Consider the following 12,177-nt stretch of genomic DNA (forward strand, 5'->3'; position numbering starts at 1 on the left):
GTTTAAAAATTCCTCATTTCTAAACAGATTAATCTTCTTTATCGTAACATCCTTCCTTCTTGTCGTGCGTCATTGTGCAAGCCTTTTAAATTAATTTCACCCAAACTTAATTAAACACGCTTTCGCGTGCTCACCCTACTGACGCATCCCGGACGCTTGGCACCGACTTGGTACTTCCCGAATTTACCGTCAGCCAGCGAAAGCCCGAAAAACTTTCGCCCCGTGTCAACCATTTCCGAGAATATTCACCTCGAACGCTCGGTCGCTCGGGTTGCAAGAAAGGATGGCAGGACGTGCCGATACCTTGGCACAGACGTGCTGTTGCCTGCTGTTGCTTCAATCAGGTGTGGTTAGATCCGCGACATAGTGCGGCTGTTTTGTACCGTTGTAATTTCTTGAGCGTTAATTCGTGCCTGCGGCGCTACTTTCTTGATGCCGTGCGCCTTGGTGACAGTTGCGGAAATAGCAGTCCCCGGTGACGTGCGCTTGAGGCATGCCCGGGTCTTGCCACAGACCTGCTGTTGTGTAATATCCGGGTAAAAGCCGGTTGAGTAATGGGTATGGCCGATTGAGCAGAACATGCAGCAGAAACGAGGATGCTGAGGATGCGCACTAATTGATAACATCCTTTCACGTTTGGCCGAGCGGCGGGTTGGTTTTCAGCCAGAACAGGAAGCAATCCCCTGAGTGGCGAGGAATTCTAACAGTAGATACATTCCCCGTGCCCGTCCGCCTTGCCTCGTTTGCTAGGGGATGTTGATACTTGGCGCAGGTTAGCTGTTTCAAAAAGTAACGGTTCTGGAATGCTGCTAGAGGTCGTGTATTCTCTTTCTCTTTCGCCCGCCAGTTGATAAGAACTCGTTCCCCAAGGCAAAACATCTCGCGTCCGGTCGGGCTGAGCTGAACGGTCTGCCGACCCAGATCTTGCCGGAGTCCAGAATCGTTCATCCGCCACCGTCACCACTGATGGCGTTCGATCTGATGGATCTATCCGGATGCGAAGAGTTAACAGCAAATCAGGTATGTTTGGATCGCGTTGACAGTTATAGCTTCATTGAGGCGCCGGTACACACTGGTGCAATCGTGGCTCGATAGCACGATGTACACATCCTCCAGCGGCCGTGATTAGTGCCGGCGGTGAAAATGGCCCACTAAGTAGGGTAATCAGTGACTCATTTTGTCCGTTCCCGCCGGTACGCTGTCGCACGGGAAAGAAGTAACAACAACAAAACACCGCCTTCAGCCGATGAATGATTTATTGATGGATGATTTATGGGGTGCGGTTTCGTGACAGGCGTAATGTTTTGGGGAGGGGCCGACCGCATGGTCGCTACATCTGTTGGCGCGTCCCAGGTGCTCGTTAGTAGTGTGATTTTGAGCGTTATTGTGCTATTGTTTTCGTGGATGAAAAATAAAAAGTCTGAAACGGAGCAAGCGGCACCTTGAGATGGATTCAATGAGCGGGAAAGATTGAGAGATTTCACTCGATTCGAGATGATTTATCATGAAGTTATCAACCTCGCTTTACGGTATTGAAATGCCGTTGGAAAGTAAAGTTAGGGCACGAGTGTCAGCTTCAGATGATTAGAAGATCGAAGCATTACTTCAGTTTTTAAGGAGCACAAAGCGTTAATGCTTCAATTTGAGTGAGAAATAATTTGGTTAAATGATTGATGACACTTTGACCAACCATGTAACAAGCGGCCGAATGCCTTAATTAGTTGTAAAAGCCGATTTTCATGAAGATATATTGGGACAATACTTATATTAATTTTGATCTCAATTTCTGAAGGAATCTAACGATTCATCAAGTAAGAGATATTGTTTCTTTTTTAGGACAAACAATTTTGAATTTGACTCTAAAACATCCAAGACATAAACAGTCCAGAATTGGATGCCAATCACTTCATCTCATACTGATTTAGTTTATGAGTTTCTACCTTGTGCTCTGCATGTTTTGAGAAACTTTTATCCGAATAGCAAATCAAGAAGCGTAGAAGAACATTGCTTAAAGAACTGCCCATCATAACACGATTCTCACCACTATCAATAGATTGCGGCACAATCGATCGTGTCTATTTGCCACCTCACGACCGCGGGAATGTTAATTAAACAGGCTAACGAGTCTCTGACCAATTCATTTGGCGACTTCAGCACACACACACACCTCATTTCGTTCTGCGCACTCCGTGCAAATCGCATTTGCATCGGCCACCGATTCCCTGCGACACTCTCTCGGGACGCTCCACTACGTGCCAGCGGTTTCCCGCGGTGCACGTTTCAAAGAGGAAAGAAAACCACCGGCACAAAAACGACCCAATCCAAGTCATCCATTGACTGGCGAAAAAATTACCAACGCCAAGCACGAACCCCCCTCTCCACACCGAAAAAAAACCTATCTTAATTTCAAATGATTTGTGCCATTTCGGGGCGCGACGATGGCGCTCGAGAGAAGAAGCAGCAGCAGCAAAAAAGCGGCATGCTCATCCTATCGATCGTGCACCGAAAACCGAACCAAAACCCAAAACGCGAAGCGATTGGCCGAAGGTGGCAGGGGGTGGTGCGTTGGGACGGTGGGGTGAAAATGTTTTCAACTCGACACCGAGACCTACTTTTCGGGTGGCTTCTTACGGATGCGCTGTAGGGCGCTAGGCATGGAAGCCGATCGGGCCGGGGAGGGAAATCGAATGGAAAAGTGGATATTATTTGAAGCAGGCAAGCGAAACACACGCGCGGGTGGACGCGGGTGGGAAATCTCATCGGAAAGGAACACCGGGACCGGTCACCGGTTCGGCAGCAGTGTTGTTGCTGGCATCAGATGAGATGTTGTCGATGGTTATCTACTGCATATCGAGAGAGTTGTTCTCACGAGCAATAAAAAAAAAATGCTCAAAACATCCAAGATTTACTAACCTTGATCATCGCATTCGTTACAGAGCTCATTCTCATTTCCAATTGCTTTTCTATGCATAGATTTTGTGAGATTTGGATGCATTCTATTGCCCGATCGAATGATGTTGACGGGAAGGGAGAAGGTGGTTTTCCCAGCTTTCCGAAACCTTGACCCGGCTCTTGTACAGTATAATTGACCCCTTCAATACCTCCCCAAAAGCGGGGGACGATTTGAAATCAAGTTCGATCCGAAACCGGATCGACACCGAAACGGCCCTTTTTCTACACGGTGCGGTGTGTGTGTGTGTGTGGAGGCGAGTGTCTCGGCCGTCGTTACGAAAATCCGTAGAATAGAGGAAGCACACGAAAGGAACGAGATGCAATCGTTATGGAAGCGATTAAAGCTTTTCCTACCTCATTCGTTGTGTGAGTATTGTATGCGCGTGTGTGTGTGTGCTTTGTTTGGCTAGTTGATTTGCTTCTTGCTTTCGCGCCTGATCGAGGCGTTGAGGTACGGTGGCCAGTTTGATGAGATCTCGTACGAACTGTACCTACCGAACGATGGGGAGGAAAGGTACGCGTTTCATCTACGGTTTCCATTACGTAAAGAAAATGCGTATGAATAACCAAGAAAAATCAGATTAGGTCACCGAATTCTTGCGTCTCCGGCGTGCCATTGCAATCAATTTCTAATCAAAAAACCCCCAAACAATTACCGGTGAAATGATCCATTCCTGTGTCACGCTGGGTTGGTGGTAGTGGGTTCGGTGGAGGTGAGGGAACAGCGCAAAGCTATGCTTTCCCATGACCGTCCAGGCTATACTAGGATGGTTTTTTGGTATGATCTGGTCGAGAAGCGTGAAAACTGCAACGGATTGATTTTTGATCGTTCCGAAGCGCGCAGCTCGCCATTGGCCTTGGAGCTCCTTCGGTCTGTCATGGCTGTACAGCTTGTGGGAGGGCACTAAACAACCAAAAGTAACCACCGGTGGCATCTTGCTGGATGTTAGATGCCTCCCATGTGCCCATGACGGGCGTGCGAGATCCGTTACATAAATTGATTCGGGTGATCCGAATAATGGCGATAATTAAAAGTAAGCACGGAAAAAGAAAGCGCAACCGATGAGCTGGTGATTAATTACCGGACCCCGGGGGTGCGCGCAAGCTGCGTAAACACGGCCAACTTGAAACGTTCCGGAGACTGTGCCGGTGGTGGTGAGCTTTTCTGGAGCATCGGGCCATCCGATGGCCGGAATCGGGGGTGTCCGTGTTTGTACTGGGTGATCGATCGCCCTCATAGACGGGGGAGAGAAAATGAGACGCGCAGGAAAGAAAAAAAAAAACAACGCGCGCGCACTCACGCAAACACGGCCAAGCTCACAAACTTGTTAGATGGCAGCAGCGATAACCTCCTTCCGGATGGTGGCTCCCATGTGCCATTGCCATGCGTCCTGTGCACGGTCTATAAAATGAGCTGCCGTAGAGCGATCGCCTAGCCGATCGCTTCCTGTGAAGCTCTTTCTCCCTTCAACGCTATTGATGAACCTCGATCGACTGCACTGATCAATTACTGTGCAGATTGGTGGGCCAGGCCTGCTGCACCTTGCCTAGTTTGCTATGGCGTGATCCAGTGCCGGTGCTCATTAGAGAGCATGGGAGGGACAGGGTTGCAACTTGTTTACACTGAGCATGTGGCCGCTTTCTTATGGTCGGGTGCGTGTCGTTGAATATAGACAGATCGTCAATTATTATTATTATTATTATTACTGGCGAGGACAGCGATCAGAGAGTGGAGTTTGAGATTGAGGTTCGATCATTGTATAATCGCCTAATCGCTTGGTCGTTAAAGCACACTGAATGAGCCTTCGGAAGAAAGCTCCGGAAGTGATCTAATGGCAAGAAATTGGCACTAACACTTGACATAGATCCTATGATCAAAGGGCAAGTTGAACGAGAACAGGTGATCTGAAAGCAAATATGTAATCTTTGATGATCGCCATTTGTATCGTTTTTATATTGAATGAACATTAAGTTCATTTCATTCCAAATATCCTCAAGATCACTAAAAAAAGAAGATGTTCTTGATTTTGTTTGATTGGAATACTTTAGATCAGGATTCAAAAGTGTAATTTCATAATGCACATTTCAGCTAATGATGACATCACCCTACCAAATGATTAATTTTAGAATGATGCATCTAAAACATAGCAGAAGAGAACATGATAAAAATATCGAGACATATCTCGAAATATACACCAACGACTACAATTGCATTGATTCTGACGCCACTAAAAGCAAAACAGAAGATAAATTTACAAAGGAAAAAATACCAAAAGAAATCGAATTGTGGTCATCCTCAAAAGTAATAGAGAAAAGTCATAGTATTCTTATTGAAAAAAACAACGTAACAAACTAGTTGGCAGCTTTTGTTCTCATATAGTTAGTATATAGGAAAAAAGAAACTAATGATTGGTTATAATAATCCACTCCCGAATTATGCCACACATTAATAAACATAAAATAGATAATATTGCTCGAAGCAAATGAGAAAAAATTAGAAAGCGCTTGATTCGCTATTATCAAAAGAGCGCGCGATAAAATATGATATGGCTAAGGTCACATATCCAGACAGTCGCGTCCCCATAATTTGCATTCGTCAGCATAAATAGTCCGTTTAGTAAGTGAATGGGAATAAAAAATAGCAACATTTCTGTTCGAAAGGAAAGCGTGCCGGTCCGTTAAAGTTTTTTTGCTGTTTCGTTTTTCGTATTAAAACAGTTTATTGGTTGTTTTTGTTGATAAAGTCAAATAAATTAAACACGTTAAGCTACAGCGACTAAAGGGCATTTTTCTAATTGAATATTCATAACGAACGCTCTTTGTTGCAATATTTTGCATACTTTGCTTGTTTGTTCGCGAGTGCTAGAAACATAAAAATGCATCCTTTTCGAATTTAAAACGATTTAAATGACACATTGATTGCGCAACGGTATGCCGATCACATCACCTAGTGATCGTGTTAAACAAACGCTTGACAAAACACTCAAACAATTCTCTGTGACAAGAAACTTCAACACTGATCTTAATCAGCTACGATCTATCTTCTAAACCTAGTGAACACTCTACCGACCTCACTGAACGAAACAGTCTCCTCTGGCAGTGATAATCTTGCCCTTCAGCCTGTCAAGATCACTTTAAAAGAACGAACCCGAAAGCGAATCCGACCAACAAAACAACAGAACACAGACACGAAAAACAAAAAAAGCCCACACCTGACACACCTGATCGGTTGAGACCGGTTTAGCGATGAAGCATGCTTACCTCTTTCACCTGTTGAACTTAACCCATTTACGGACGCGGTCAGCAGTGCGATGGCAGCCAGCAGTGCTACCGTAAGCGGCAGCATCCAGCCGTTGGCCGCTTGCCGGCGCTGACCGTTTGCCATTGCCTTCCCCATTCGAGGCAACTGTGTGTTGTGTGAAGCGCGGCACTTCCACGGATGATGAGTTATCGCAGTCACTGACACTCTTGACACTCTGGACTGGGAAAACAGATGAACCGAACTCGAGCACACTTGGTCTAAAACACACAACAAACACGCTCAGCGGGTGGCAGTGGCTGAGGGATCGGGCACAATTGCTACACCTCGCCTTCGTTCGTTCTTCCCAATTCTACCAGACAGTAATCACACCCTCCTGTCAGTTAATTGACAGCGCGGTGACTGCTCGGGTGAGCCTCGAACGCGGCGGGACGATTTCCCCTTGATGCACGATAGCGATACGTAACCGTCTTAGATCCGGTTTTTTGGATGGTTGTTCTCGTTGTGCCCCTGGCGAGCACTTAAAGCGTCCTCCCGAACTTCTGACGGTCCCGAAAATGTAATGCGGCCCTGGACTGATCTCCCGAATCTCACATCCGGACCGAGTGTATCCGTGGGCGTACGTTTCTGTGTACGTGCGCGGTGGAAGTCGCCTTACTTGCCCGTCGGTCACTTTCACCCAAGATTCCAAGGAAAGAGAACCTTGAACTTTCCCTTAGCGGTGGAACGTGTCCAAGTTCCTGGAGCCAAGCGGCACCGTTCGTGGGATGTTGCCCGCAACTGTTCGTTTCCTGCACTATCGTTGAGGTCTTTCCTCTCGGTAGGATCTTTAACACTGCCACACTGAGTCACTAGTGCTTGGTTGGGTTCACGTTTGCCGATCTAGCACGAACAAAACTCGAGACAAAAACAGAACAATCACACGATACACAGCTACACCCAAACACACTGGATGACAACAACAAATGGCACGCGCTCGGTACGCGTTGCAGTTCGCCCAGTTGGCCCGGTTGTTTTTTTACTTGGTTTGTTCGCTTTGCCGTTACACTAGCACCGCTCCGGTTCGCTTGCGCATGAAGCGAATTGCGTGCGGTCGCGTAAAAAGAAAGTAGCACTCGCGACGCGCGTTCCGGCGGTCCTGCTCGAGACGGTGTTGCTCGTCTGCGTCTTGCGTCGGGATTGACCGCGCTTCTCCGGATCGGCACCGTTCGGAGCGGACCCAGTTTGGTTGCGATCGGGCCGAGGCACGTTTTGCGGACGCTTTCTTTTTACCGCTTCTTTCGAGCTGCTCTCGCACTCTGGCCCGCACACTGCACCCGCAGTATCACTGCCACTTCTCTTTCGCACACGACGGTTGGTCGCTCGGTCGCTTCTCTTGCTTCCCTCTCCTATCGTACAAGCCGTAGCACGCTGCTCGTGCAGATCGCTTTCTCCGCGCGAGGGTTTTCGATCGGATGCTTCGGAACGGATTCCTTCGCGGCTTGCGCATGCGTTCGGCGACGTCGCGTTACTGGCCGTGGCCGTGGTGTTGCGTCGTCACGGATCTAGTAGGAAATAGAGCCGGCGTCGGTCGCGCAACATATATAATAGAACTCCGAAGCAGCCGCTTTGGGAGAGAGAAAGCACGGTTCCGTTTGCTCACTATCGTCTTTCGCTCGCACTTTGTTCGGAGGAATGGTACGGAGGATCTTGACACCGTACACCGAGCTTAACGCGGGCAGATGCTCCGGAGCAGTGCAGCATCCCGATAGCTACCTCTCGAGAAATTGAAACATCATTGACCGAGCGGGGCGCTCTATGCGAAGGATGGAAGAAAGTATTGCTGCGCCTCTCGCTCTTGGCACCTCTCAGCGATGAGTTTGTAGCGCCTTCGAATGCGTCTTCGACCATCGTCGTGCAGATGATTCTGCACAGCATCTATTGAGAGGTGTGCGTTTGCGTTGTGTGCTTCCTTTGTGTGCTCTCCGTATCAGCTCTTCTACCCTTCGCCTTGCTTGTCCGGCTCTTCGCCCTGCGGTGGCTCAATTCGTAGCACAACAATGGAAGGGGCCGACCGATCGACAGGTTGAAGATGCCTCCGTAAGGATTATTAAGAGCATCTTATCGTTGTTTATTTACCTAGCACCGGGCGACACCGCTTGTAGAAGTGGAAGCAGAAAGGCGATCGAACGGAGCAATGCAGCGTTGCTATCGCTGCCAAGGAGCTATCCCTTCGTCAAGGGGTAAATTAGAAAAGCACTCGCGCTCTGGAAACTGTTTCTGTTTTTTGAGTGTTGTGAAACGTCAACTTGGAAAGGAAGCACGTGCATGCTTTGAGTGCGGCATGTTATGGATGCTCCAGTGGTCAAAAGCTTTAAATTGAAGAAGGGAAAGATACTTTGATTGATAAATTATTTGTACGGCAATAGCTACAGCCGTGGCCGTCAAATTTTGGCTCTAAGATATCAAATCTTGACAGTGGCGCATCAATTTTTGACATGGTGCATGAATTTTTGTTATTAATGCGCTTATTTTTGTCAGTTGCAGTTCCAGTGAAATTAAACGTGATGTATGGTGTTTTTTTATAAATTTCATTTAAAATTAATCAGAATATGGCTTATCGTACGCCAAAAGTAAGGCTATTAAATTCCAAAACAATCAATTAAATTAATTTCCTTGCCACGGTAAAAAAACAATGGTCAGCGGAGAATCACAATAAAGTATTTAATTAATTAATATGTTGATTAATTACATCCGAAAGGATGTTCAATTCCCATAATAGGGGAATTGAACATCCTTTTTTTGTGTACGATAAGCCATATTCTGATAAATATTCAACTAAATATAGCACAAAAAGAACCAAATTTCACGTTCACTTTCACGCAAGGTCTAATTCGACCTAAAGTCATCAATCTTTGATTCTGGAAGGAATTATCTTAATTTTGTAAATTATTTGAGCAGATTTATGACAATTGTAATTTAACATCCCATGAACAGTGTAAAGCCCATTGTTTTTTTGTAGATTGTTTTAGTGAAAAAATAATGAAATTTTATAAAGTCTACAACCATTGTTTATATTTGAAAATACATGCCAACTTTTTTCACTCTATTTAAATTTCCAAAATTGGGATTTTAATAATTGTTATATTTTCAAATCTATCAATGAGACTTTTAACTACTCAATTTGAATTCCATATGTTTGGAACACACAGTTTCAGACATTACGTTAAATTTAGTAAATAAAGCAATTTAAAGTAAAAAAAAATGTATGCCTTAGAGACAACAATTGATGCGCACTGTCTGTTTGTTTGCCTACATTGTGACACACTGTCAAAACTTGGTGCCTTACAGACAAAAAAGGTGTGAGTTAGAGCCAAATTGTTTCGGGAACAACTGTAATCAAAAATGGTTAAGAGATATATGATAAGCTCTATAAAACTAAGTTAGAATTAAAAGCATTAAGTCAATAAGCAAAAATAACGCAAGTTTCTTGCTAAAAAAATAATTACTATTTTCACTAATGTTTTCTAATTTTATATCAACGTTCAATTATATCCAATGCAATGAGTATTTATTTTCACCACATAGTTCTATCTTTAACAAAACAAGTTTAAAAAATAAAACAGAGAGCAGGTTTTAAACACGTTCCTATCCGATATAGCCTCCGTGGCATCATCACAGCACCGCTCGATGAATCGACCTGACATCAAAGACCGCACCACGGCCGGCCAGGCCGTAGTCCGTGCGATAATGGCAAATGGTTATGACGTTCGGTTGTTCGGTACTTCCGATCAACGTTCCGATCGGGCCGTTATTATGCGCATGATGTATGCTCCACCGCTTACCGCTATAATGTGTACCAGTGGCCCATATTTGGTCGATGGATTGCGTAGATTCCACACAAACGGATTTGCATGCCCGGCGATGTGTGTGCCGCGAACACGATACCCTCCCGGGCACCCTTTGCTTGTGCACTTGGGAGCACATTATCTCTTTTCGAAAAGGGTGTGAGGGATTGTCGGTGTAGATCAATTAAAAGTGCGTGATTATGTCGTCCGATTTCCGGTGCGTGTTGTGATTGTGATGGATTATTGGATGTAGGTAGGATGAAGTGTGGGATTGTTTTCAATCAATAAAAAAGGTTACAAATAATTGTTGTTTATTTAGTCATTTTAAATAAAAATGTTGCTTACGGGTGCACTTTTGTTTGTACCTTCAACGCAAGGTAAATGATTGAATCTATCAACAATATTTCTCACACTTTTCTAGCATATACTTAACGCTTGCTAAAACGCTTTCAACCGTTGCTGGTTTATGTAGCATGAAGGTCGGTGATTTACCTATCCACTTGAGTCGCAAACTAAACGATTTTTGCCCTCCTCTAGCCTACTATTTCTACTTAAACCCTTTCTCAGCGCAAGAGAAAGGATCAGCAATTGATTGCCTCCCCACAAACCTATCTCCCTATGGATTCTCTGCACTCTCCACCTAATCTCGCCGACGAAGCAGCCCGAGTCGTGTGCAAAACGCGATCTGGCGTTGGCATTTATTTACGACAATGGGTTCACGGTTTCACGGCGCCGGGAAGGGAGCGAGCGGAGTATAGAAATATGTTTATATGCACGTATCGCTTGCATAAATTGCGGGAAAATGCGAATTTTCTGTCCCCATGGTGAAGCGGTAGGGGAGTGGAGGCAGGAGAAGAAAAAAAATGGAAGCGATGTCGTTGTTCATGGCACGCAGTGTGGAAGGCAAGCGCCAAGGTAGATTCAAACCAATTGAACCGTTTTTCAGTGCATACAAAATGTCACACGGAGGAAGGGGGAGCTGGAATGGAGCGGCACAGGGGGTGCGCGCAAGTTCGGTGGCTGCCATTGCACTTGAGAGAAAGTGTACACAAACGACGCGCACACAAGTACACATGATGAGAAGGCGCACGCGAGCGAGGGGACAGTTTTATTTGTGGCGTAGAACATGTTTCCGGTCGTTGAGTGTTTTATTTGTCACTCGCCTCACCTTATCTGGGTTCTTTGTTTGATCACTGGCCATGGAATTATTTTTTAGTATCATGTTTCTTTTTAAAGCATTTTGAAAATCTTTTCAGTATAAGCTTCTAAATTGAGATTAAAACATGTTTTCAATAAGATTTCTCGTTTGAAATAATATTTTCGTGCCAAATGCTGTTTCTGTTTCAACAAAACTCCCCCCGGAAAGCATATTTTGTCTGCCATATGTCAGCCTCATCGCCACAAAATCACCACCGGACGCTCCATTCAAGCCACTGAGCATGATTGTCCATTCGAATCGTGCACTTTCCCCTTTAGACGGGCATGCAGGCGGTGGTACACACGCCGGCTGCATGTGCCGCAGATAAGTGGATAATAACATTATTTCCAAACGACATGGCGGACCCGCAATGAGAATCCGTCCGCGTAGATGCTGGTCGTTTGGTCAAGTTGCATCAAAATGAAACCTTCCCAAAAGGGAAAAAGGAGGAAAAAACTGTCATCGAAACGTATTGAGGGGTGGAAATTAAGGGGTTCCAGACGGGTGTGGGACGGGACTACTGTTACTGGGAAATGCGGTGGCCGGTAATGATGACATTGTTTAACGTTTATTACCAACAGCAATCTCATGGGCAAGCGTTTCGGTTTCACTTTCAGGCGTGTTTGGAGGAGCTATTAGCGTTTCGGGAATGTGTTGGCCCAATCCATCATGGTATAAATTTGTGGGAGATGTTCATTTTTTTCAGATTTCCACCATTTCGGACATGAATTATACATGTGTTTTTGATGGGGGCCGGGGATGGCCAATTCAATTTTTAGTGCTTTTATTTTGACTTTAATTATCCCTGAGCAATTGCAAGCGTTAAAGACTGTTGCAGAATTTGTACATTTAATATGATTGAATTTTCTGCCAAATAGCATCAACTGGCTAGAATAAATACTCATAAAAATATGCTTCCATGTTATGTGCACTGTAACTCA

At 45.3% G+C, this 12,177-nt stretch overlaps 1 protein-coding gene across 1 annotated transcript in view; it reads right to left on the minus strand.

Annotated features, from left to right (window-relative positions):
- LOC121595856 (serine protease filzig) overlaps positions 1-7,744 on the minus strand; it is a 38,381-nt gene extending 30,637 nt beyond the window's left edge. Inside the window, exon 1 of the mRNA XM_041920156.1 lies at positions 6,214-7,744. Coding sequence (XP_041776090.1) covers positions 6,214-6,349 — 136 coding nt within the window. The 5' untranslated portion in view covers positions 6,350-7,744. The remainder of the gene's footprint in view (positions 1-6,213) is intronic.
- Between the last annotated feature and the right edge of the window lie 4,433 nt (positions 7,745-12,177).

The sequence above is a fragment of the Anopheles merus genome, chromosome 3R (assembly GCF_017562075.2).
Source record: "Anopheles merus strain MAF chromosome 3R, AmerM5.1, whole genome shotgun sequence".
Taxonomy (NCBI): domain Eukaryota; kingdom Metazoa; phylum Arthropoda; class Insecta; order Diptera; family Culicidae; genus Anopheles; species Anopheles merus.